At 49.6% G+C, this 27,724-nt stretch overlaps 1 protein-coding gene across 1 annotated transcript; it reads left to right on the top strand.

The window, feature by feature from the left end:
* Window positions 1-6,533: 6,533 nt before the first annotated feature.
* Window positions 6,534-26,938, top strand: trim33l (tripartite motif containing 33, like). The gene is made up of 14 exons (XM_030410918.1): window positions 6,534-6,758; window positions 13,451-13,511; window positions 13,717-13,852; window positions 14,800-14,926; window positions 15,032-15,148; window positions 15,323-15,437; window positions 15,601-15,747; window positions 19,584-19,695; window positions 20,084-21,303; window positions 21,515-21,696; window positions 21,848-21,959; window positions 22,315-22,371; window positions 24,475-24,591; window positions 25,121-26,938. Exons 2-14 carry the CDS (start codon window positions 13,467-13,469, stop codon window positions 25,487-25,489), a joined length of 2,856 nt encoding a protein of 951 aa, XP_030266778.1. The 5' UTR covers window positions 6,534-6,758; window positions 13,451-13,466; the 3' UTR covers window positions 25,490-26,938.
* The last annotated feature ends 786 nt before the right edge of the window (window positions 26,939-27,724 follow it).

Genomic DNA, 27,724 nt, shown 5'->3' with positions numbered 1-27,724 from the left:
CTTCGTCCTCTCTGACTTCTGTCCTTCGTCCTCTCTGACTTCAGTCCTTCGTCCTCTCTGACTTCTGTCCTTCGTCCTCCGTCCTCTCTGACTTCAGTCCTTCGTCCTCTCTGACTTCAGTCCTTCGTCCTCTCTGACTTCAGTCCTTCGTCCTCTCTGACTTCAGTCCTTCGTCCTCTCTGACTTCTGTCCTTCGTCCTCCGTCCTCTCTGACTTCAGTCCTTCGTCCTCTCTGACTTCAGTCCTTCGTCCTCTCTGACTTCAGTCCTTCGTCCTCTCTGACTTCTGTCCTTCGTCCTCCGTCCTCTCTGACTTCAGTCCTTCGTCCTCTCTGACTTCTGTCCTTCGTCCTCTCTGACTTCTGTCCTTCGTCCTCCGTCCTCTCTGACTTCAGTCCTTCGTCCTCTCTGACTTCAGTCCTTCGTCCTCCGTCCTCTCTGACTTCAGTCCTTTGTCCTCTCTGACTTCAGTCCTTCGTCCTCTCTGACTTCAGTCCTTCGTCCTCTCTGACTTCTGTCCTTCGTCCTCTCTGACTTCAGTCTTCTGTCTTCTGACTCAGTTCAGATAGAGAACATCTCTGCAGAAACAGTCTGACTGTTAGAAGAAGAGAGGTGAGAGGACAGACAGACAGACAGAAACACTGTGGACGTCACGCAGTCGGCAGCAAGAGTCGGAACAAAACGTCAGTAACATGTGGACTGTAAAACAAACTGCTGTTGACCTGCTAAATATACCTCAGCAACACAACTGCTAACACAATACACAGGATGCTTATCACAGCGCTAACACTATGACGCTACTGTGAAAAGTTATCTTTTCATGTATAAATCAGCTGTTTGTTGTTTGTGTTAGCTTGCATGCTAAAGCATGTTGTAGCAGCTCTGAGAGAAGCTTCAGTCTGTAGATGTGAATGATTAACTGTGATTGACTCACGATCACGTCACTGACTCATGAAATATGAACAGTGGATGTTTCAAATCAAACTGATTCTGATTGGCCGACATACTGAGTGAGTCACTGCAGAGATCCTGTGTTGAAATAATGAGTCTGTTCGTTAGCGTCCCGCCTTTTATCAATAAGAGACGCAGTGACAGCTCTGCACTGCACCGGAACTCTTTATACTTCTCCAGGTAAATGATGACTCGTCACATTCAGACTGAAAGTACAAAAATTCATTAAAAATGAATGAAGGTGTATTTTTGTAGGTAACAATACAACTTTATTGATCCTTTGATCAAACTCACAACCCACCCGACATGTAGCAGCTGTGACATCAGTGCTGAACACGTTATGCATCAGTCGTTATCATTAAACAATAGAATACATCATGGTTGAAGAGCATTCTGGGACTTGTAGTAAGACTCAGTCCAGCTGAAACAGCTCTGATCTGTTGATGGTTCCTGTGAGAAGCAGCAGAGTGAGACGTCTCCTCTGTTTCCCTCTTCGCTGCCTTCCTGTCGGGTTTTTGGGAGTTTTGAGTTTCTGGAAGCAGGAAACAAACAGTCGCATTCGTTCTTCTGTTCACACATTGATGGAGGTCATAGATACAAGTGATCAATCAGTGATGGATTTCTCTCCGCAGAAAGTTTGAAGTCTCTAAAAGGTTTCATAGAAGTCAATAATGTGAATGTTCGGCTGGAAGATTGATTATGTGATCCTTAAAGAGAGCCATCAGAGCTGTTTTGTTCCTGGTTATTGATCACTGATCACTGATCAGAATGACGGTCTGTGTTCTGCTGCTGTCTCAGTACTCAGATTTAGAGCTGGCCCTCAACACGTTGGTCACAGAGTTTCATAAAGCTGCCGATGACGGACCGACCATGAACACCACCCAGTTCCAGACCATGATCTCCAATCAGCTGCCTTCATTTGCCAAGGTAGGGCCATGACATCACAACTCATCCTCCAATCACAACACACTTCTGTCTCTGGTGATGAGTCCTCAAGGCAAGTTTATTTAGCACAACTCCGACACAAGGCAACTCAAAGTGCTTTACAGGCACAAATTACATTAAAAGGCATAAACTTTTCATTTAAAAGACATTCAAAAATGCATTAAAATGATATAACTCGGATCAAACCACACAGATTAAACCACACAGATCAAACCACACATGTTAAACCACACAGATTAAACCACACAGATTAAACCACACATGTTAAACCACACAGGTTAAACCACACAGATTAAACCACACAGATTAAACCACACAGATTAAACCACACATGTTAAACCACACAGATTAAACCACACAGATTAAACCACACAGATTAAACCACACATGTTAAACCACACATGTTAAACCACACATGTTAAACCACACAGGTCAAACCACACAGGTTAAACCACACAGGTTAAACCACACAGGTTAAACCACACAGGTCAAACCACACAGGTCAAACCACACAGATTAAACCACACAGATTAAACCACACAGATTAAACCACACAGGTCAAACCACACAGGTCAAACCACACAGGTTAAACCACACAGGTTAAACCACACAGGTCAAACCACACAGGTTAAACCACACAGGTCAAACCACACAGGTTAAACCACACAGGTTAAACCACACATGTTAAACCACACATGTTAAACCACACAGATTAAACCACACATGTTAAACCACACATGTTAAACCACACATGTTAAACCACACAGGTTAAACCACACATGTTAAACCACACAGGTTAAACCACACAGGTTAAACCACACAGATTAAACCACACAGATTAAACCACACATGTTAAACCACACAGGTTAAACCACACATGTTAAACCACACAGGTTAAACCACACATGTTAAACCACACAGGTTAAACCACACAGGTTAAACCACACAGATTAAACCACACAGATTAAACCACACAGATTAAACCACACATGTTAAACCACACATGTTAAACCACACAGGTTAAACCACACAGATTAAACCACACAGGTTAAACCACACAGATTAAACCACACATGTTAAACCACACAGGTTAAACCACACATGTTAAACCACACAGGTTAAACCACACATGTTAAACCACACAGGTTAAACCACACAGGTTAAACCACACAGATTAAACCACACAGATTAAACCACACAGATTAAACCACACATGTTAAACCACACAGGTTAAACCACACATGTTAAACCACACAGATTAAACCACACAGATTAAACCACACATGTTAAACCACACAGGTTAAACCACACATGTTAAACCACACATGTTAAACCACACAGGTTAAACCACACAGGTTAAACCACACATGTTAAACCACACAGGTTAAACCACACATGTTAAACCACACAGGTTAAACCACACATGTTAAACCACACATGTTAAACCACACAGGTTAAACCACACAGGTCAAACCACACAGGTCAAACCACACAGGTCAAACCACACATGTTAAACCACACAGGTCAAACCACACATGTTAAACCACACAGGTTAAACCACACAGGTTAAACCACACAGGTCAAACCACACATGTTAAACCACACAGGTTAAACCACACAGGTTAAACCACACAGGTTAAACCACACATGTTAAACCACACAGGTTAAACCACACAGGTCAAACCACACATGTTAAACCACACAGGTCAAACCACACATGTTAAACCACACAGGTTAAACCACACAGGTTAAACCACACATGTTAAACCACACAGGTTAAACCACACAGGTTAAACCACACATGTTAAACCACACATGTTAAACCACACATGTTAAACCACACAGGTTAAACCACACAGGTTAAACCACACAGGTTAAACCACACAGGTCAAACCACACAGGTCAAACCACACATGTTAAACCACACAGGTTAAACCACACAGGTTAAACCACACAGGTTAAACCACACAGGTTAAACCACACAGGTCAAACCACACAGGTTAAACCACAAAGGTCAAACCACACAGGTTAAACCACACAGGTCAAACCACACAGGTCAAACCACACAGGTTAAACCACAAAGGTCAAACCACACATGTTAAACCACACATGTTAAACCACACAGATTAAACCACACATGTTAAACCACACAGATTAAACCACACATGTTAAACCACACAGGTCAAACCACACATGTTAAACCACACATGTTAAACCACACATGTTAAACCACACAGATTAAACCACACATGTTAAACCACACAGATTAAACCACACATGTTAAACCACACAGATTAAACCACACAGGTTAAACCACACAGGTTAAACCACACATGTTAAACCACACATGTTAAACCACACATGTTAAACCACACAGATTAAACCACACATGTTAAACCACACATGTTAAACCACACAGATTAAACCACACATGTTAAACCACACAGATTAAACCACACAGGTTAAACCACACATGTTAAACCACACAGATTAAACCACACATGTTAAACCACACATGTTAAACCACACATGTTAAACCACACAGATTAAACCACACATGTTAAACCACACAGATTAAACCACACAGGTTAACGCCTCAGGACATCCACCCTGGTGCCCTAATGGACCAGACAAGGTAAAAATTGCATTTAAAAACAAGTAGAAACATTAAGAAACAAACATTAAAACAAGTAGGCTGAAGTAGAAAAGCTGTAAAAGAAACAAGACAATCAGAGTCACAATGCAGTTCAAAGACTTGAATTGCTTCAGTTAAAAGCAGTGGCCAACAGAAATGTTTGATGTCTTGATTTAAAAGAGGTGAGTGTTGGAGCAGACCTGTTTGTTCCACATGTGGCTCATAGAAACTGATGCTGCTGCTCCATGTTTACTTCTGACTCTGGAGAACCTTTTACGGCTTTATAAACCAACAGCAGGATTTTGAAATCTATTCTTTGATAGACAGGAAGCCAGTGTAAAGGTCTAAGCACTGCAGTTATCTGAACTTTTTTGGTTATCAGCTGAGGTTATGGGAGCTGAAGTTTACGGAGCAGCTTCTAACTGTCTCCTTCAGTCCTGCTCACTTCCTGTCTCCTGTTTGCAGACTGTGGAGAACGAGGACGGTCTGGCTCAGGTTCTGGAGCAGATGGGCGTTCAGAGCGGTCAGAACATCTCCTTCGAGAACTTCTGGGCTCTGATCAACAAACAGGCCGTCCAGCTGTTCGGAGCCACACACAAAGAGAAGAACATCAAGTGTAGCTGCCTCCTGCAGTGAGAGCGGCAGCACACCTGAGACCACCTGCGTCACCAACACACCTGAGCCTGTCTGTCTCTGTGCTGCCCACAGGGGGGCGCTGCAGGACCAGAGCCAGACAGGAGGACGCACAGAAACCACAGAAGAAGAGCTTCACCGAACAGCTGATTATTAAACTGCATGCTTCACAGAAAACATGATAAGATAACTTTTTAACTGACTCAGTTTAATCACTTCAATCTTTACATTTCTGTTTTTATAGACTTTTATTCACGTCCTTAATAAAACTGTGATGTTTTGACACTAACATGTGATGTGATGTCCTGATGTGTCTCAGCTCTGACGCTGCAGCGTGTCTTTTCTCTGTGTTAATAAATGTTGTCCACACTTTTGATATAACAAATCCATCACGCTGTGTTCAGTGAATTATTTGTTCCGAATCACAATATTATCTTTGATCTTAATCATAATTTTTTTTTACACAGCACTTTTCTTAACGAGGTTACAGGATGCTGGAGTCTGCAGACACAGCAGGGACTCATCGTGATAATAATCCAGTGCAGACGTGAAAACAACTCTAACTCTATAAAAACTAATAAAAGTAAATGATTTATGTTTGTACGTCCCTGCAGACATGAAGGACTCTGAGCTGAACAAACTGTAACTCAGGTCAGTTTCAGGTGATAGAAGCACATTCAGTCTCCTGCTGCAGCCTCAGGTAACATCCTGAACCTCAGGTAACACCCCAAACCTCAGGTAACACCCCGAACCTCAGGTAACACCCCAAACCTCAGGTAACACCCTGAACCTCAGGTAACATCCCGAACCTCAGGTAACACCCCGAACCTCAGGTAACACCCCAAACCTCAGGTAACATCCCGAACCTCAGGTAACACCCCAAACCTCAGGTAACATCCCGAACCTCAGGTAACATCCTGAACCTCAGGTAACAACCCAAACCTCAGGTAACATCCCGAACCTCAGGTAACAACCCAAACCTCAGGTAACAACCCAAACCTCAGGTAACACCCCGAACCTCAGGTAACACCCCGAACCTCAGGTAACATCCCGAACCTCAGGTAACACCCCAAACCTCAGGTAACACCCTGAACCTCAGGTAACACCCCGAACCTCAGGTAACACCCCGAACCTCAGGTAACACCCCGAACCTCAGGTAACATCCTGAATCTCAGGTAACATCCTGAGCACTGAGCAGGCAGGAGGAGCTGAGCCTGGTGGACTCATTACTTCTGTTCATGTTGTCTTCTTTTGTATTCTTCCTTTAAATCTTAAAGTTTAAAACCAGAAGTAATATATCAGGAGCTGTTCTCAGTGCTCAGCTGGCAGCTTAGAGAACGACATGACGTTACACTGACGTACAGCAGGGGGCGGAGCCGCGAACCTCCAGAAACAGAGAAGAAGAAGAAGAAGAAGAAGTAGAAGTAGTAACACAAACAGTAGAAGTAGTTTCCGTGTTGTTAATAGCAGTCTCAGTGTTATCAGCAGCAGTAACGGTACCGGGGGTCGTTTGTGGGACTTTCCGGGTCTTTTCATCCTGTTCGATGAGTTTGGAGCAGCGCAGTCTGCTGTGGCCGGAGGACCCGGATGTAACGGTGAGTTAAACCATCACAGCTACATTAGCTTGAAGCTAACAGTTAACAGCTAACTGTCTCCACCGCCTCAGGCTCTGACGTCACCAGCCAGTTCCAGCCGACACACCGCCTCAGTATAACATAACATTAAATCATGTCAGAATAATAATAACTAATGAAGGACAAACTGTAGTTCAGCAGCTGAGTGCCTGTTCAACAGACAGTAACAGTCTGTGTGTTAAAGCTGTCATACAGCATCAGAGTCATACAGCTCCCAGGTCAGTTCTTATTCCTCTCTCAGTCTGGAGTTCTGAGAACATCAGAGTCATACAGCTCCCAGGTCAGTTCTTATTCCTCTCAATTTAATTCAAAAGGCTTTATTGGCATGACATTTAACATGTGTTGCCAAAGCACAATCACAACAATATTAACAAAAATACTATTCAACAAAACAAAAGACATAAAACAATATAGTATACGTATAAAACATAGATTGAAAATAAAATGAAGAGAAGTTAGTAGTTGGGATATTATAACTAGTGATAATACAGATAAGTAAAATGATAATAAATGAATAAATAAATAAATAAAACAGAATAAAAATAATAAAAATAATAAAAGGAGATGGTGGCGGTATAAATGTCTATCTGACTATATTTCTATGTCCTACTGGTTGTCTCTTTTGTTGTGGCAGGAAGTGACATATTTAGCAGCCAACACTGCGCATTCTTTCTTTTCCCCCAAAATGAGGGGTAACTTCTCCCTTTCTGTCAAACCCCTGAATTCGGGGCATTGTTTTTCAAATTGTGGAAAGAATTCCTCTCTAATGTGTCTGTACTTGTGACACTGTGTTAGAAAGTGTAGTTCTGTTTCTACAGCTCCCTCATCACAGTTACAGCACAGCCTGTCCTCTCCGGGCAGCCAGGTCTGATAGTGTCTGTCCTCTCCGGGCAGCAGGTCTGATAGTGTCTGTCCTCTCCGGGCAGCAGGTCTGATGGTGTCTGTCCTCTCTGGGCAGCAGGTCTGATGGTGTCTGTCCTCTATGCAGCAGGTCTGATGGTGTCTGTCCTCTCTGGGCAGCAGGTCTGATGGTGTCTGCCCTCTCTGGGCAGCAGGTCTGATGGTGTCTGCCCTCTCTGGGCAGCAGGTCTGATGGTACCTGTCCTCTCTGCAGCAGGTCTGATGGTGTCTGTCCTCTCTGCATCAGGTCTGATGGTGTCTGTCCTCTATGCAGCAGGTCTGATGGTGTCTGTCCTCTCTGGGCAGCAGGTCTGATGGTGTCTGTCCTCTCCGGGCAGCCAGGTCTGATAGTGTCTGTCCTCTCTGGGCAGCAGGTCTGATGGTGTCTGTCCTCTCTGGGCAGCAGGTCTGATGGTGTCTGTCCTCTATGCAGCAGGTCTGATGGTGTCTGTCCTCTCTGCAGCAGGTCTGATGGTGTCTGTCCTCTCTGGGCAACAGGTCTGATGGTGTCTGTGCTTTCTGGGCAGCAGGTCTGATGGTGTCTGTCCTCTCTGCAGCAGGTCTGATGGTGTCTGTCCTCTCTGCAGCAAGTCCGATGGTGTCTGTCCTCTCTGGGCAGCAGGTCTGATGGTGTCTGTCCTCTCTGGGCAGCAGGTCTGATGGTGTCTGCCCTCTCTGCAGCAGGTCCGATGGTGTCTGTCCTCTCCGGGCAGCAGGTCTGATGGTGTCTGTCCTCTCCGGGCAGCAGGTCTGATGGTATCTGTCCTCTCTGGGCAGCAGGTCTGATGGTGTCTGTCCTCTCCGGGCAGCAGGTCTGATGGTGTCTGTCCTCTCCGGGCAGCAGGTCTGATGGTGTCTGTCCTCTCTGGGCAGCAGGTCTGATGGTGTCTGTCCTCTATGCAGCAGGTCTGATGGTGTCTGTCCTCTCTGCAGCAGGTCTGATGGTGTCTGTCCTCTCTGGGCAGCAGGTCTGATGGTGTCTGTGCTCTCTGGGCAGCAGGTCTGATGGTGTCTGTCCTCTCTGCAGCAGGTCTGATGGTGTCTGTCCTCTCTGCAGCAGGTCCGATGGTGTCTGTCCTCTCTGGGCAGCAGGTCTGATGGTGTCTGTCCTCTCTGGGCAGCAGGTCTGATGGTGTCTGCCCTCTCTGCAGCAGGTCCGATGGTGTCTGTCCTCTCCGGGCAGCAGGTCTGATGGTGTCTGTCCTCTCCGGGCAGCAGGTCTGATGGTGTCTGTCCTCTCTGGGCAGCAGGTCTGACGGTGTCTGTCCTCTCCGGGCAGCAGGTCTGATGGTGTCTGTCCTCTCTGCAGCAGGTCTGATGGTGTCTGTCCTCTCCGGGCAGCAGGTCTGATGGTGTCTGTCCTCTCCGGGCAGCAGGTCTGATGGTGTCTGTCCTCTCTGGGCAGCAGGTCTGATGGTGTCTGCCCTCTCTGCAGCAGGTCTGATTGTGTCTACCCACTCCGGGCAGAAGGTCTGATGGTGTCTGTCCTCTCCGGGCAGCCAGGTCTGATAGTGTCTGTCCTCTCTGGGCAGCAGGTCTGATGGTGTCTGTCCTCTCTGGGCAGCAGGTCTGATGGTGTCTGTCCTCTATGCAGCAGGTCTGATGGTGTCTGTCCTCTCTGCAGCAGGTCTGATGGTGTCTGTCCTCTCTGGGCAACAGGTCTGATGGTGTCTGTGCTTTCTGGGCAGCAGGTCTGATGGTGTCTGTCCTCTCTGCAGCAGGTCTGATGGTGTCTGTCCTCTCTGCAGCAAGTCCGATGGTGTCTGTCCTCTCTGGGCAGCAGGTCTGATGGTGTCTGTCCTCTCTGGGCAGCAGGTCTGATGGTGTCTGCCCTCTCTGCAGCAGGTCCGATGGTGTCTGTCCTCTCTGGGCAGCAGGTCTGATGGTGTCTGTCCTCTCTGGGCAGCAGGTCTGATGGTGTCTGCCCTCTCTGCAGCAGGTCCGATGGTGTCTGTCCTCTCCGGGCAGCAGGTCTGATGGTGTCTGTCCTCTCCGGGCAGCCAGGTCTGATAGTGTCTGTCATCTCTGGGCAGCAGGTCTGATGGTGTCTGTCCTCTCTGGGCAGCAGGTCTGATGGTGTCTGTCCTCTATGCAGCAGGTCTGATGGTGTCTGTCCTCTCTGCAGCAGGTCTGATGGTGTCTGTCCTCTCTGGGCAACAGGTCTGATGGTGTCTGTGCTTTCTGGGCAGCAGGTCTGATGGTGTCTGTCCTCTCTGCAGCAGGTCTGATGGTGTCTGTCCTCTCTGCAGCAAGTCCGATGGTGTCTGTCCTCTCTGGGCAGCAGGTCTGATGGTGTCTGTCCTCTCTGGGCAGCAGGTCTGATGGTGTCTGCCCTCTCTGCAGCAGGTCCGATGGTGTCTGTCCTCTCCGGGCAGCAGGTCCGATGGTGTCTGTCCTCTCCGGGCAGCAGGTCTGATGGTGTCTGTCCTCTCCGGGCAGCAGGTCTGATGGTGTCTGTCCTCTCTGGGCAGCAGGTCTGATGGTGTCTGTCCTCTCCGGGCAGCAGGTCTGATGGTGTCTGTCCTCTCCGGGCAGCAGGTCTGATGGTGTCTGTCCTCTCTGGGCAGCAGGTCTGATGGTGTCTGTCCTCTATGCAGCAGGTCTGATGGTGTCTGTCCTCTCTGCAGCAGGTCTGATGGTGTCTGTCCTCTCTGGGCAGCAGGTCTGATGGTGTCTGTGCTCTCTGGGCAGCAGGTCTGATGGTGTCTGTCCTCTCTGCAGCAGGTCTGATGGTGTCTGTCCTCTCTGCAGCAGGTCTGATGGTGTCTGTCCTCTCTGGGCAGCAGGTCTGATGGTGTCTGTCCTCTCTGGGCAGCAGGTCTGATGGTGTCTGCCCTCTCTGCAGCAGGTCCGATGGTGTCTGTCCTCTCCGGGCAGCAGGTCTGATGGTGTCTGTCCTCTCTGGGCAGCAGGTCTGATGGTGTCTGTCCTCTCTGGGCAGCAGGTCTGACGGTGTCTGTCCTCTCCGGGCAGCAGGTCTGATGGTGTCTGTCCTCTCTGCAGCAGGTCTGATGGTGTCTGTCCTCTCCGGGCAGCAGGTCTGATGGTGTCTGTCCTCTCCGGGCAGCAGGTCTGATGGTGTCTGTCCTCTCTGGGCAGCAGGTCTGATGGTGTCTGCCCTCTCTGCAGCAGGTCTGATTGTGTCTACCCACTCCGGGCAGAAGGTCTGATGGTGTCTGTCCTCTCCGGGCAGCCAGGTCTGATGGTGTCTGTCCTCTCTGGGCAGCAGGTCTGATGGTGTCTGTCCTCTCTGGGCAGCAGGTCTGATGGTGTCTGTCCTCTATGCAGCAGGTCTGATGGTGTCTGTCCTCTCTGCAGCAGGTCTGATGGTGTCTGTCCTCTCTGGGCAACAGGTCTGATGGTGTCTGTGCTTTCTGGGCAGCAGGTCTGATGGTGTCTGTCCTCTCTGCAGCAGGTCTGATGGTGTCTGTCCTCTCTGCAGCAGGTCTGATGGTGTCTGTCCTCTCTGCAGCAAGTCCGATGGTGTCTGTCCTCTCTGGGCAGCAGGTCTGATGGTGTCTGTCCTCTCTGGGCAGCAGGTCTGATGGTGTCTGCCCTCTCTGCAGCAGGTCCGATGGTGTCTGTCCTCTCCGGGCAGCAGGTCTGATGGTGTCTGTCCTCTCCGGGCAGCAGGTCTGATGGTGTCTGTCCTCTCTGGGCAGCAGGTCTGATGGTGTCTGTCCTCTCCGGGCAGCAGGTCTGATGGTGTCTGTCCTCTCTGGGCAGCAGGTCTGATGGTGTCTGTCCTCTATGCAGCAGGTCTGATGGTGTCTGTCCTCTCTGCAGCAGGTCTGATGGTGTCTGTCCTCTCTGGGCAGCAGGTCTGATGGTGTCTGTGCTTTCTGGGCAGCAGGTCTGATGGTGTCTGTCCTCTCTGCAGCAGGTCTGATGGTGTCTGTCCTCTCTGCAGCAGGTCCGATGGTGTCTGTCCTCTCTGGGCAGCAGGTCTGATGGTGTCTGTCCTCTCCGGGCAGCAGGTCTGATGGTGTCTGTCCTCTCTGCAGCAGGTCTGATGGTGTCTGTCCTCTCTGCAGCAGGTCTGATGGTGTCTGTCCTCTCTGGGCAGCAGGTCTGATGGTGTCTGTCCTGTCTGGGCAGCAGGTCTGATGGTGTCTGTCCTCTCTGCAGCAGGTCTGATGGTGTCTGTCCTCTCTGGGCAGCAGGTCTGATGGTGTCTGTCCTCTCTGGGCAGCAGGTCTGATGGTATCTGCCCTCTCTGGGCAGCAGGTCTGATGGTATCTGCCCTCTCTGGGCAGCAGGTCTGATGGTGTCTGTCCTCTCTGGGCAGCAGGTCTGATGGTGTCTGTCCTCTCTGGGCAGCAGGTCTGATGGTGTCTGCCCTCTCTGGGCAACAGGTCTGATGGTGTCTGCCCTCTCTTGGCAGCAGGTCTGATGGTGTCTGTCCTCTCTGGGCAGCAGGTCTGATGGTGTCTGTCCTCTCTGGGCAGCAGGTCTGATGTTATCTGCCCTCTCTGGGCAGCAGGTCTGATGGTGTCTGCCCTCTCTGGGCAACAGGTCTGATGGTGTCTGCCCTCTCTGCAGCAGGTCTGATGGTGTCTGCCCTCTCTGCAGCAGGTCTGATGGTGTCTGCCCTCTCTGGGCAGCAGGTCTGATGGTGTCTGCCCTCTCTGCAGCAGGTCCGATGGTGTCTGTCCTCTCTTGGCAGCAGGTCTGATGGTGTCTGTCCTCGCTGGGCAGCAGGTCTGATGGTGTCTGTCCTCTCCTTGTTTTCTCTCTGGCTCGGTCCAGTTCTTTGTTTTTACTCTGCTTTTCTTCGTCAGTCTTCCTCTTTCTTCTCTGTGACGTGGGCGATGGTGGGACATGTTTCTGCTCTGTTGTTGTTTGTTCTCCGCCATTGTTGACAGTTTGAGTTTGAATGTATCTGACCAGGTGAGCGCAGACACTGCACCTGCACGGGGGAGAGCTGCCCAGTACGCGCTGTGTGTGGGGGGGCGGAGCCCACTATGAAGTATGAGAGCCCAGGCAGAGCGGCGGCAGAGCAAATCAAAGAGAAAATCGATATATATTTTTTTTAATTGTCCTGGACCACAAACTCGAATTAATCGATTTTATTGATTTATCGCCAAGCCCTACCTGGAACATTATGTAAACTCCCCAAACTACACAGTTCAGCGTAATGTAGTTAACTAATGTAATTAACTGTACATTGCTGTAAAACTTCCAGCAGCGGTTGGTTACTGGTGTATCAATACTGATAACACACTCTAGTTTACAAGAGAAAAGGGCATTGGGCTTATAAATTAATTAATTAAAGAACATATTAGTGTGGCGCTCCCTGTGATGGACTCTGAAGGAGTTTTGTAAATTGTTGGAGCAGGATTCAGGATCCTGTGGGCCAATCTCTGGAAGCTTAGGAGACCAGGCCGGATGATGTATAGAACAGATGAGGGCGCTGTGACCTCCTGGTCTGTGAGTGAACATCACTCCTGGTCAGTGCAACTCAGCAGATGGAAGCAGCGTCAGATATCCTTACAGATCTCTGACAACCCGAGGCCTTCGACTGAATGTCTCCTACGCAGCCGGTCTCTGCTCATCTCAACTATGGACCACTTCATCATAATCCATCAGTGTCTCCTAAATCTTCTCCATCTCACCTGAGTGGTTTCCACAATAAGACAGTGAAAAAGTGGAGTGAAGCTGGTCACTGAGCGCAGGCAGGATGTTACTGTACAGATAGAAATGAACCAGTGCTGCTGTTTGTGTTGACATGAATACAACGTTCTGTCTTCCAGGACTTCTCTCTGCAGCATGGAGACAGCAGCAGGCCAAGGAGACTGGAGTTTCAATCAGCAGGTAACACAAGCTGTGGTTCAGGGACCCTCAGAGGACGTGTGGGGCTCCAGAACTGGGTCCTGTACTCCACCCTGATGCAGAGGAAGTGTGGTTGTCGTACCGCTTCTGTCCACCGGGGGCGCCAGAATACACAAAACTACAGTTCCTTAGCTTGAGTCCGCCTCTCGTCTGGGGGCCGTTATTAACCCTCTCTCTCTCTCTGCAGTGCAGCAACTGTGACGCCTCCTCGGCCAGATGTTGGTGCGTGGACTGTAATGAAGCTCTGTGTGACGCGTGTGTGTCGGCTCATCGCAGAGTGAGCGTCACCAGATCACACCAGATCCTCAACCAGCCAGCAGCAGGTCAGATAATAATCTGTTGGTCCCATCAGACTGTGATTGTTCATGTTTATGAAGAGAGACTCTTCTACAGAGCTCACAGTGTAAAATTCATGAGACTGTCTGTTGATGTTTTTGTTATAGACAGTTTGAGTTTTGATGACCTTGAACAACTAGATCCCCGTCCTCCAACACTTCCTTTTGTAAATAGTGAACAGGTCATCACAATCAGCTAGTTCCTTTATCTGACACATCTTCACGTTCCCCAGCTTTGTATCGCCGTTTCAAACCGGACGCTGGTCATTTTTAAGTTTGCTCCCATGTTGTTTCCATGTCCAGCCTTCAGTCCATGGTTGTATTTTCCATCTGACACAGTAAGAAGCCCTGTCACTGCTCCAGTGGGCTCTAATATTTAATCTGGCAGATGTATTGATAAGTTACCCACAGTTGTAAACCTCATATTTGTCTTTTCAACTCGCTAAACTGACACATTTGTTAAGGGAGTCTGGGGACTTTCTCCACAGGGACAAAGAAGTAGCCTATATTGTTACTGTTTAGTGTCTTTGTAACATGTGACATGTTTAGATCAATAACATGTTTCTTCTTTCATAAATGGAGTGTAAATGGTGAAATCAGTGTAAACAGTGTGTTCAAACAGCTGATCAATGTTGGCAGGTAAGACTTTAGACACAGAAGCAGACAGGCTGGTACAGACATGCTGCCACAAACTGACACTTTTTACAAGGAGACAAACAACTTCAGCTGAAAGATTTAATGCTGAATTTACAACAAGGACACAATGACTTACAATCTGTCACAGACACAGTTTCACTACATTAGAAAGATTGTTTTAACTTAACAACTCTTTAAATCACTACATTTGTTAATGGAGTCTGGTGCTGTTGTGGTGAGTACCAGACACTCCAGGTGCTGACAGTCCGACCACATGTCTGTCTGTTTCCTGTCTTCAGGAAGTGTCTCGACTCCACCCATCAAGTTCTGCAGGCTCCACCCGGCTGAGCCGCTCAAACTCTTCTGCTTCACCTGTAACCAGCTCACCTGTAGAGACTGTCAGCTCATGGGTCACATGAACCACAGGTACACAGATGCTCAGCTTTAAAATACCTCCTGAGTATCAGTGATATTCTCTTGTCTTCACCTGTGCGGAGGTCTCACCTGTGTCCTGCTTCCTCCTCCTCTCAGGTATCAGTTTGTTAGAGAAGCATTAGACAGCCTGAAGAAGGAGCTGGAGGTCTTGGTTCAGCCAATCAGAGCAAAAAGAGACACAGCGAGGCAGAGTCTGCAGGACATGGAGACCAGGTGAGTGTGTCATCGTGTTCAGAGCCGTTTCTCAGGCAACACATGTAACTAAGTACATTTACTCAAGTTTTGTAACTACTAAGTATGATTTGGAGGAAAAAACTTTTCACTCCACTACGTTTACTTGATAACTTTAGTTACTAGTTACTTTACGGATTACTCGCTGTGTTTCAGGCTGCAGGACATCGCAAACGTCGAGTCCAATCTGAAGTCGGACCTGCAGAGCTCTTACAACATCATCTGTGAACAGCTGAAGAGGAGGATGCACGTCCTGATGAACACGGCCAAGGTGAGACACACACACACACACACACACACACACACACAGCTCTGTGTCTTCTTCTGGTGAATCTAAGAAAGCGGTCTCATGTCGTTGGTTGACTGGGTCTCAGATCCAGCAGTGTGTCTTCCTCCGGTCCCGTCAGTCTCGTTGATTGTGTGTCTGTGAGCAGACGGTGTGCACGAAGGAGGCGGAGGACATTCAGAGGAAGATCCAGGCGCTGAAGCAGCTGCAGCAGAATCAAGAGTGGTTGACTGAAACGTCAGAAAAAGCCAGAAACACCAACGACCTGGTGGCTCTGCTCAGGTACAAGGCTCAGGTATGCGCACACACACACACACACACACCCACACACACACACACACACACACACACACACACACACAGGAAACACTTCAGACTGACCCCAGTGTGTCGTTGTCGTGCTGCAGTCCGGCTCTGTCCTCTGTAACAGTTACCTGTCCTGCAGGCAGCAGGTGTGTCTCTGCAGGGCTCCGTCAGGCTCCGACTGTAACACCTGGTCAGCTCTGTCACTATGAAGACGGCACTTTATCCATCCATCCATTTTCATCCGCTTATCCGGGGCCGGGTCGCGGGGGCAGCTGCCTGAGCAGGGACACCCAGACTTCCCTCTCCCCAGATACTGCCTCCAGCTCTTCCGGGAGGACCCCAAGGCGTTCCCAGGCCAGCTGGGCGACATAGTCTCACCAGCGTGTCCTGGGTCTTCCTCGGGGTCTCCTCCCGGAGGGACATGCCAGGAACACCTCCCGAGGGAGGCGTCCCGGGGGCATCCGAAACAGATGCCCGAGCCACCTCAGCTGGCTCCTCTCGATGTGGAGGAGCAGCGGCTCTACTCTGAGCTCATCCCGGGTGACAGAGCTCTTCACCCTATCTCTAAGGGAGCGCCCTGCCACCCTGCGGAGGAAACTCATTTCGGCCGCTTGTATCCGGGATCTTATTCTTTCGGTCATGACCCATAGTTCATGGCCATAGGTGAGGGTCGGAACGTAGATTGACTGGTAAATCGAGAGCTTCGCCTTTCGGCTCAGCTCTCTCTTCACCACGACGGACCGATACAAAGACCGCATTACTGCGGCCGCTGCACCGATCCGTCTGTCAATCTCACGCTCCATCCTTCCCTCACTCGTGAACAAGACCCCAAGATACTTAAACTCCTCCACTTGAGGCAGGAACTCTCCTCCCACCTGGAGGGAGCAGGCCACCTTTTTCCGCTCGAGAACCATGGCCTCGGATTTGGAGGTGCTGATTCTCATCCCAGCCGCTTCGCACTCGGCTGCAAACCGCCCCAGGACATGCTGGAGGTCCCGGCTCGAAGGAGCCAACAAGACCACATCATCCGCGAAAAGCAGAGATGAGATCCATTGGCTCCCGAACCAGATCCCCTCCGGCCCGTGGCTGCGCCTAGAAATTCTGTCCATAAAAGTAATGAACAGAACCGGTGACAAAGGGCAGCCCTGCCGAAGTCCAACATGTACTGGGAACAGGTCTGACTTACTGCCGGCAATGCGAACCAAGCTCCTGCTCCGGCAGTACAGGGACCGTACGGCCCTTAACAGAGGGCCCCCGACCCCGTACTCCCGGAGCACCCCCCACAGTATGCCACGAGGGACACGGTCGAATGCCTTCTCCAAGTCCACAAAACACATGTGGACTGGTTGGGCAAACTCCCATGAACCCTCGAGCACCCTGCGGAGGGTATAGAGCTGGTCCAGTGTTCCACGGCCAGGACGAAAACCGCATTGTTCCTCCTGGATCCGAGGTTCGACTATCGGCCGAATTCTCCTCTCCAGTACCCTGGAATAGACTTTCCCGGGGAGGCTGAGGAGTGTGATCCCCCGATAGTTGGAACACACCCTCCGGTCCCCCTTTTTAAATAGGGGGACCACCACCCCGGTCTGCCAGTCCAGAGGCACTGTCCCCGACTGCCACGCGATGCTGCAGAGACGTGTCAGCCAAGACAGCCCCACAACATCCAGAGACTTGAGGTACTCAGGGCGGATCTCATCCACCCCCGGTGCTTTGCCACTGAGGAGCTTACAGACTACCTCAGTGACTTCGGCTTGGGTGATGGATGGGTCAACCTCTGAGTCCCCAGCCTCTGCTTCCTCTATGGAAGGCGTGTCAGCGGGATTGAGGAGATCCTCGAAGTATTCCTTCCACCGCCCGACGATGTCCCCAGTCGAGGTCAACAGCTCCCCACCTCCACTGTAAACAGTGTTGGTGGAGGACTGCTTCCCCCTCCTGAGGCGCCGGATGGTTTGCCAGAATTTCTTCGAGGCCAACCGGTAGTCCTCCTCCATGGCCTCCCCGAACTCTTCCCAGACCCGAGTTTTTGCTTCCGAGACTGCCCGTGCTGCCGCACGCTTGGCCTGCCGGTACCCGTCAGCTGCCTCAGGCGTCCCCCGGGCCAGCCAGGCCCGGTAGGACTCCTTCTTCAGCTTGACAGCAACCCTTACTTCCGGGGTCCACCACCGGGTTCGGGGATTGCCGCCGCGACAGGCACCGGAGACCTTACGGCCACAGCTCCGGACAGCCGCGTCAACAATGGAGGTGGAGAACATGGTCCATTCGGACTCAATGTCCCCAGCCTCCCTCGGGATCTGGTCAAAGCTCTCCCGGAGGTGGGAGTTAAAGATCTCCCTGGCAGAGGGTTCTGCCAGACGTTCCCAGCAGACCCTCACGATACGTTTGGGTCTGCCAGGTCTGTCCAGCTTCCTCCCCCGCCAGCGGATCCAACTCACCACCAGGTGGTGATCAGTTGACAGCTCAGCCCCTCTCTTCACCCGAGTGTCCAAGACATACGGCCGGAGGTCAGATGACACGACCACAAAGTCGATCATTGATCTCCGGCCTAGGGTGTCCTGGTGCCACGTGCACATATGGACACCCTTATGCTTGAACATGGTGTTTGTTATGGACAAACTGTGACTAGCACAGAAGTCCAGTAACAAAACACCACTCGGGTTCAGATCGGGGAGGCCGTTCCTCCCAATCACACCCCTCCAGGTAACACTGTCATCGCCCACGTGGGCGTTGAAGTCCCCCAGGAGAACGACGGAGTCCCCGGTTGGAGCACTCTCCAGTACCTCTCCCAGGGACTCCAAGAAGGCCGGGTACTCTGCACCGCTGTTCGGCCCATAAGCCGAGACAACGGTGAGAGTCCTATCCCCGACCCGAAGGCGCAGGGAAACGACCCTCTCGTTCACCGGGGAGAACTCCAACACATGGCGGCTGAGCTGGGGGGCTATAAGCAAGCCCACACCGGCTCGCCGCCTCTCGCCGCGGGCAACTCAAGAGTAGAAGAGAGTCCAGCCTCTCTCAAGGAGTTGGGTTCCAGAGCCCAGGCTGTGCGTGGAGGTGAGCCCGACTATTTCTAGCCGGTACCGCTCAACCTCCCGCACCAGCTCAGGCTCTTTCCCCCCCAGTGAGGTGACATTCCATGTCCCCATGGCTAGAGTCACCATCCGGGGATTGGGCCGCCGGGGCCCACGCCCACGACCGCCACCCATATCCCTCTGCACCGGCCCCTTCTGAACCCTCCCGCGAGTGGTGAGCCCACGGGAGGGCGGGCCCACGTTGCTCGTTCGGGCTGCGCCCGGCCGGGTCCCGTGGGCAGAGACCCGGCCACCAGGCGCTCGCCTGCGAGCCCCAACCCCAGGCCTGGCTCCAGGGTGGGGCCCCGGTGACGCCGATCCGGGCGACGTGCACGTCCTTGGTCTTGTTATATTCATCAGGGGCGAGTGAACCGATCTTAGTCTGACCCGTCACCTAGGACCTGTTTGCCTTGGGAGACCCTACCAGGGGCATTAAGCCCCGGACAACATAGCTCCTAGGATCATTCGGGTGCTCAAACCCCTCCACCACGATAAGGTGCCGGTTCAAGGAGGAGGACGGCACTTTAATTATTTCTAAATAAATTACACAATATGACGTACAAACAGAAAAAAAAATGATGAAAACAAGTCAGTGAGATTAACAAATGAAGGAGAGATGATCGGGACCAGAACACACCCGCCCGACTCATCGCCCCAAAACAAGGCATCAGCAGACGGACGAAGGAAACGAGGAGACAAACGTCACGTCAGTAACGGAACAGATCCGTCTGATCGTCTGGTCGTCTGTTTCTGTCTGCAGGTCGAGTCTGCGCTGAAGAAACTGGACGATCAGAACGTGTCTCCTCCATCGTTGATGCCTCAGCTGATCATCGTCACCAACAAGAGTTTCCTGCAGATCATTCTGAACTTTGGTGAGGCGACATGTTGTCTGTGTGTTACTGTCTCTCTGTTTCATGTCACACTTCTCTGTACTTGTTGCTGAAGTTTAGTCTGGAGGCTTAATGGATGTGGATGTCAATCACCATGGAAACAGTGGAAGCTTTGAAGCAGACCTATTGAACTGGCGGCCTGTAATGATGATGTCATCATTTATTTTTACAAATTAAATTAAAGGACTGATCAAACACTAACATGTCTCGGGTGCTGACGGAGGGCGACAGGTGGATGCTGAATGGTTTAACTTCACATGAGCTGACCCTGGTGATGTCACATCTTTTCTCATTTTTCTGATTGGCTAGCGTAACAAAGTCACACACTCAGGTGTTCTACCTGCTGCTGACTCCATATTTGTGTTTCCAGGTGAACTCGATGTGTCTTGGATCCCCTTCTCTGTTGACAGAGACACCACCTCTGCAGCCACTGCCTCCTGTGGACTCCGCCCCCAAACCAGCTCCACTGTTAACACCATCTCACCTGGTCCACCTGGTCCACTGAACTCTTCTTCATCCAGTCCATTGTGTCTTCCTCCCTCCATCTTAAGCATCAACTTATCCAGCACTCCCCTGACTATGCCCAGCACAGTCACCTGCACTCCAGCTGTCAAACAGCTGTCCTCCTCACCTGTGGTGACGGTTTCTCTCCCTGGATCCAACCAGAGACAGGTGCAGCCAAAGAACCCTGTTCAGTCTGTCTGTACGTCTGTGAACCTGCAGCCAGTCACCTTCTGTTTACCTCCTCAACCTCCCAACAAAACCTTCCTTGAATTCCGCAAACGCCGGCTGGTCCTGAACCGACCCGCTGCTCCCCAACAGACACAAACCCCGGTCCTGCTCACCAACAATCAGCAGGTGTTCCAGGTGTTACCTGTGATGCTCAGTAAGGCTCCATCCTACACCATTGGGCAGAAACAAAATGGCAGTGGTAAGGTACTTCCTGTAGCGGCCGCCGCCTCCACCATCACTCCTCCCACCTCCACATACTCTGCATCCTCCTGTAAGCCCCTCCCTCAAACTAGCACCACCAATGACTTATCCTCATCCAGTCCGTTGTGTCTTACTCCATCCTGTTCCTCAGCTGTCACTCTGCCCACCTCCACCTACAGGCCCCTCCCCCACACTGCCATCCCCTCACCTGTTCCAGTGAACCATCTCGCTACATCACAGACCACCTCTGATCCCACGCTGCCTCGTCAGACGGCGACCGACAGCGACCTCCAGCCTCTGAGGGATCAGATTGTGACCCCCAGCGGCCCCGTGTCCCTCCTCCAGTGTCTCACCTCTGTCTTTCCTGGCTCCTCCTCTCAGAGTCCGGTGGTGAGGGCGGTGGCGGACTCCGCCTGCGATCTCAGCGCTCAGCAGGTGACAGCGCGGCAGCCAGTGGAGAACGAGCCGACGTCCACGATGTATGAAGAGACCGAACCTGCAGCCAAACCAGCTGAACTATCAGACGCAGAAGAAGACACACACGGCAGTCTGAGCCAATCACAGCTGCCGCTGGTCCGTGTGCCTGAGTCTCCGCCCCGCCCCGCACGCCTTGGTGAGGAAGAGGAGCTCCACCTGGAGATGAGAGAGGACAGTCAGGTAGGAGCTCACCTGTGAATACTGACGTTCAGGTTAAAGGTGCAATATGTAAAAACATTCAGAAATTAATGAAGATTATCAACAGAAAATTACAGATTTGACACAATGTCAGAGACATCAGATGGTTTGTGTGATGGCTGTCATAATGTTTCCACCAGGTATGTTGTGTATGTCTGGGCTCATCCAGATGTTCCTCCCTGCTCTGTTACAGTCCCGTGCTGATGATGTCACAAATGATGTCATCGAGCCGCAGTCATCCCCAGAGTCTCCTGTGACTCTGCAGATAGTCAGCTGCTCCGCCTGCGGGTCCTCGTACGGATCAATAATCTGTTCAGCCTGCGGACGAGGATACCACCGAGACTGCCACGTTCCTCCTGTTGGACCCGACATCCGGTACTGACCGATGAACTGCCGTCAAACGTCTCGACTCACCTGCATGGAATCGGACCGACCAGCAGAGAAATTCTGCTGCTGAATCTGATATTTTAAAGCTTTGGGTGAAAATGAGTCTCGATGTCTCTTTACCCTCATCTTTGTCTTACAGGTCGGTGTGGCTCTGCTCTCTGTGTCAGGACCTGTCGGACCCCTCAGACCCCTACAGCTCTGACAGACCACAAAGACCTCCAGGTCCTGGTCTCAGCCTGCTGGACCAGAGGGTCAGACACACACACACACACACACACACACACACACACACACACACTGCTGACTTCTGAATGGATCTGGTTCTGACTGCAGAACGAGTCACTCGACGCTCAGAAACATGAATCCACTGTTCAACAGACGCTTCAGCTTTAGATCACATGACATTTACACAGTTGGGCGTCAAACTGGCTTCAGAGTTTTGGATCTCGGTCCAACATTTCCCAACAGAACAACTTCTTCAGAGTCTCTTTGAGTCAGAGAAAATCACTGCAGATGTTCAGTCTGTTGTAATAGAAGTTATTGTGTTCTGCAGCCCTGAGAAACACTGAGACTGTGTGTGTGTGTGTGTGTGTGTGTGTGTTACAGAAGTGTGAGAGTCTGCTGCTGCATGTGAAGGTCGAAGGCTGCGGTCGACTGTCTGAGGTCAGTGTGACATCACAACTTCAACACAATGTTCACACTTTATTCTTCTTCACTCTTTCAGTCCGCACGCACACACAGCTGTAACTGTAGAGCTGATGTAACTGAATGACAGATTACTTCTGCTTCAAAGTAACTAAACAGGTCAGAGTATCTCAGACGACATGTACACATACTTTTACTCCTCTACATTCGTCTCCTGTATCTATAGATAGATTAGATCTGGTTTACGAGTGACGCTCACAGACTGAGTTAAAGTGAAACTCTCGCCAGAAAGCAACTGAGGCTTTATTTGTGACTGAATATGAGTCAAACCTTCGTGTAAAAGCATAATTACAATGAAAGAGGCACTTTTAAGATTTACCGTAGTTTCGTTTTCAGGTCAAACTGATTTTCAGTGGGAGTGCTACGGGAACTTTTACGATAGCATCACAATCTCTCTGTTTAAAACAGTAAGAAGTCTCGACACAACATGAAACTTTGCTGGTAGCATCACCAGGGTCTCTACACATGAACACCAGCATTGAGAACATTGTTTGTGTACACAGAGTTTACTAAAAAGAAGGTTTTTGAACTACTCACTACTACTGTCAAGGAAGACAAAAAGTGTTGATCCTCGAGCGCGACCTGACAGGCAGGAGGTCAGCCATTACTCTCCTGCCTTTCAGGCAGATTTTGATGCTAGCGTGCCAGTTCCCCTGCACTCCATCGAAAATTAGCTCGCCCGAAATCGAAACTACAGTAAATCTTAAAAGTGCCTCTTTCTCATAATTATGCTTTTACATGAAGGTTTGACTCATATTCAGTCACAAATAAAGACTCGGTTGCTTTTTTGGCGAGAGTTTCACTTTAAGTAATAAGAGATAAACACAGAAACATTAAAAACAAAGTTTTGAGTTCAGGTTTCTTCTTGATAATATTTCAGATCCTCCAGTAGGATTTAGTTCTGCTGACGTTTTGTTATGATTTGAGTGAATGATCCATAATTAAACCGTCTGCTGGTCTCATGACATCAGACAGAAGACGACGGAAGCCTGCAGGGACACAAAACTGTCAGCGGGACTTTATCTGAAGTAATGCAGCTCTGTGTCCTCTCTGTGTCCGCTCAGACTCAGTTCAGACTCAGCTCAGACTCAGTTCAGACTCAGCTCAGACTCAGCTCAGACTCAGCTCAGACTCAGCTCAGACTCAGCTCAGACTCAGCTCAGACTCAGTTCAGACTCAGCTCAGACTCAGTTCAGACTCAGCTCAGACTCAGTTCAGACTCAGCTCAGACTCAGCTCAGACTCAGCTCAGACTCAGTTCAGACTCAGTTCAGACTCAGCTCAGACTCAGTTCAGACTCAGTTCAGACTCAGTTCAGACTCAGCTCAGACTCAGTTCAGACTCAGTTCAGACTCAGCTCAGACTCAGTTCAGACTCAGTTCAGACTCAGCTCCACTCTACGTCTGTTGTAAAGCTGCAGCAGCTGAAATGGTTCCATGGAGTGTCACCGTCACGGTCTCAGCAGACGTGACGTGACGTGACGTGACGTGACGTGACGTGACGTGACGTGACGTGACGTGACGTGACGTGACGTGACGTGACGTACAGCAGCAGCTGACACGACGCATCACGTAGGAGGAGAAGTTTTGATAATGTCTGTGTGAACATGTGACATCAGACAGGACGTGGTCGTGTCGGCAGCAACACCTGGTTGGTGTGTCACAGTCAGCGGGTGCAGCTGGTTGCAGCAGAGCATCACTACGTCACTGTGTGTTGTAGTTTCACCACACGGTGTCACTGTTGTCGTGTGAGCTGATCTCACCTCATCACGACGCTTCGTCCTGTTTCACATCCCTGCTTGTTGTTTGTTGCTGAGCGATAGTGGACAGTTATTGATGATCGGCCACAGGAAGTGAACACATCATTTTCTGTGTCAGTACTTTTGTTGGTTTGGACGTTAAGATGTTCGTCAGGTCACAGTTCTGGTGGAACACAGAGCTGCTTCCACAGCACGCTGACGTCACAGCTGCTCCGCCGTGTGACAGGTCAGCAGGCGGAGCTTCAGCAGGACCAGCTGCAGCCTCAGCAGCGATGATGATGGTGCTGATGTGTTTTCTTGCAGTGTGGTTCTGTTCGGTCCGACCTGGAGTTGATCTCAAAGCGTCTGACTCTTCATCCTTCGTATCAGACGGCTGCAGAGTTCCTGTCTGACGTCTGGAGGCTCTTTGAAGACATGAAGGTGCAGAATCATAACGATGTTTCAGTTTAAATACCAACAGATGAGTGACATCATCGACCTCTGAACTCTGAGACCAGCGTTAAGATGAAAGGATGATGTGAACAGTCTGTATATTTATTGACATATTTTCTCAGGTAATTAATTGAGTAGCTGACTTGAATTCCTTGAGAACGCCTCTGATCGTGTTGCTTCTGCACATTTCCACATGAACCCGTCATAGAGAAGCCGTCGGGCCTGTCGGAGGTTCTGACTCTGCTGACAGTTGGTTTGATTGATGAGACAAACTGAATTATTATTTTACACACTAACAACTCAGCTGAACCTTTCTTCTTGTAAAGTTTAACATTAGAATAATAACTGTAATCAGGCTGACAGCAGCAACATCAACACGTTTCTCATCATTTAAACGGAAGGCTTTTAATTTGAAAGCGATGCAGGAAGTGTTGAGTTAGTATCAGCAGTGTGATGCAGTGACTCCAACAGGAGCAGTGGATCAGAACCCGCTCGATCACTCTCTGTGTGTTTTCAGGACGACGACGGTTCAAAGAAGCTGCGAGAGAGTTTTCAGAGCCGGCTGAAGCAGACTTTGAGTCCAGAGCTTCATCTTCCGGTCCTGACGCCAGCGAGCAGCGGAAACAGTGACCGAGATGACGGACGGGGGTCAAAGGTCAAGTCACCGGAACAGGACGTGATGACCCGTGAGTCCAAACTGACAGTCATCAAGAACCGGCTGAGAGAGCTTATGCCTCTCCGGCATCCGGACCAAAGAGGACAGAAGCGGAGGCCGGACCTCATCCTCCCCCAGGATCACATGTCCAAACAGCTCAGAGCGAGTCCACCTGTGACCTCCCAGCAGCCAATCACAAGCCTCCATGGCCTCCCACCTGTGGATGATTAAACATGTGACTGAGCTGAGCTCCTCTGACGGGGCGCCACAGATTATTGGCTCTGATTCGATTCTGTATCAGAGTTTTACCTCCCTGCCTCTCTGTCTCTATTCACCTGTGTGCCCCGCCCACAACACACCTGAGTGGTTACACGTCACACGAGTAATAGCCAATCAGCACTGAAGGCTCGGTGGAGCAGCAGGACGTCTTCACGTACGCTAATGTCGAGCTAATTCGACACACACGCTCATTAACTGGTCCATTAATGAACCTGCTGACGGAGCGCTGAAGCCCCGCCCCTTCCTGTTCCCCTCACGGCCCTCATTGATCAGGTTGTCTGTAGTGATGAAGAGAGATGATGACGTATTGATCCGGTCTGAACTGTGTCATCAGTCACACATGATGTTTGTCATGAGAATGAAAATCCTGTGTCAGTGAGCAGATCACTGAACTGAACCAGAACCAGAACTGCAGTTGTCAGTGTGAGCTGATTTATGATGACGTTCATCTTGTTCAGAACCTTTTCTGACCCAGTTGGCTCCACGTTGGTTCTGGTGCTGTGTTGATGAGACGATGTAGTTCACTGAGCTTTAAACAAAACTACAACAAACTGACAAACATCACGTGAGAGATTCTGACCCAGTTCAACAGGATCGATACTTTATCTGTCTCTTCATTGGTTACTGTACCTGAGGAGGCGGGGCCTCAGCTCTGTGATGTCACAGTTACTTTTGACAGTACGAGTACAGTTCTGAGTTACTTTGAGTTTAAACTTTATACTTCTGCTCACTTCAGGATGGAGGCAAATATATTTTTACTGCACTACATTTATCTGTTTAGTCACTTATTCATGTAAAATAAATATCACCAGCTACATTTTGTGCCATTAGATTAAACTGTCAGCAACACATGAAGTAGTTTATTACATCAGTAGTTTATTACATCAGTAGTTTATTACATCAGTAGTTTATTACATCAGTAGTTTATTACTCTGAAGTGAAAACTGAATCATAAACTCAGTTTGATCTATAAGAAAATAATCATTCTACATTCGGAGAGTTTTATTCTACTGTAAGTGTAAACCAGCTGCTCTGTCTGATCATTTCTGTCTTTCATGAATTAAATGTTATGATTTTGTGAAGCCAAAGAGATTTTGACACTTTATATAACGATGAAATAAAGTTCTGATCCAGCTGTTGTTCTGGTGTCTGTTCACAGCTCAGACTGAACTTTATCTTCTACTTCCAGGAGACTGAACACTCAGACACCGAGGTCTGTACGGACCTCATCACTGTGATGTCACTGTGATGTCACTGTGATGTCACGTCAGGATTTACTGCAGATGGAGAAACAGTTTTAAGGAATTTGTGCAAAAAAGTGTTTGATGTCTTAATATTAAACATCAAAGTGATGAATGTTATTTTGTATCTTTAATAAATAAAAGTTGTTTAATGTCTTTATGTTGACTCAAGATGACAAACAGATACTTTTGAGACACACACAACCACAGATACACACACACACAAACACATAGATACACACACACACACACACACAAACACATAGATACACACACACACACACACAACCACAGATACACATACAGATACACACACACACACACACAACCACAGATACACATACAGATACACACACACACACACACACACACACAACCACAGATACACATACAGATACACACACACACACACACACAGATATACACACAGACACACATACATACACAGACACACACACACACACACACACACACACACACAGATACACATACAGATACACACACACACACACACACAGATATACACACAGACACACATACATACACAGACACACACACACACACACACACACACACACACACACACACAGATACACATACAGATACACACACACACATACATACACAGACACACACACACACACACACACACACACACACACACACACAACCACAGATACACATACAGATACACACACACACACACACACACACACACACACACAACCACAGATACACATACAGATACACACACACACACACACACAGATATACACACAGACACACATACATACACAGACACACACACACACACACACACACACACACAGATACACATACAGATACACACACACACACACACACACACACACACACACATACATACACAGACAGACACACACACACACACACACACACACACAGATATACACACACACACACACAC

Source organism: Sparus aurata, unplaced genomic scaffold, assembly GCF_900880675.1.
Source record: "Sparus aurata unplaced genomic scaffold, fSpaAur1.1, whole genome shotgun sequence".
In the NCBI taxonomy this organism is placed as follows: Eukaryota; Metazoa; Chordata; class Actinopteri; order Spariformes; family Sparidae; genus Sparus; species Sparus aurata.
The sequence above is the reverse complement of the archived record's forward strand: the minus strand, read 5'-3'. Positions and strand labels throughout refer to the sequence as shown.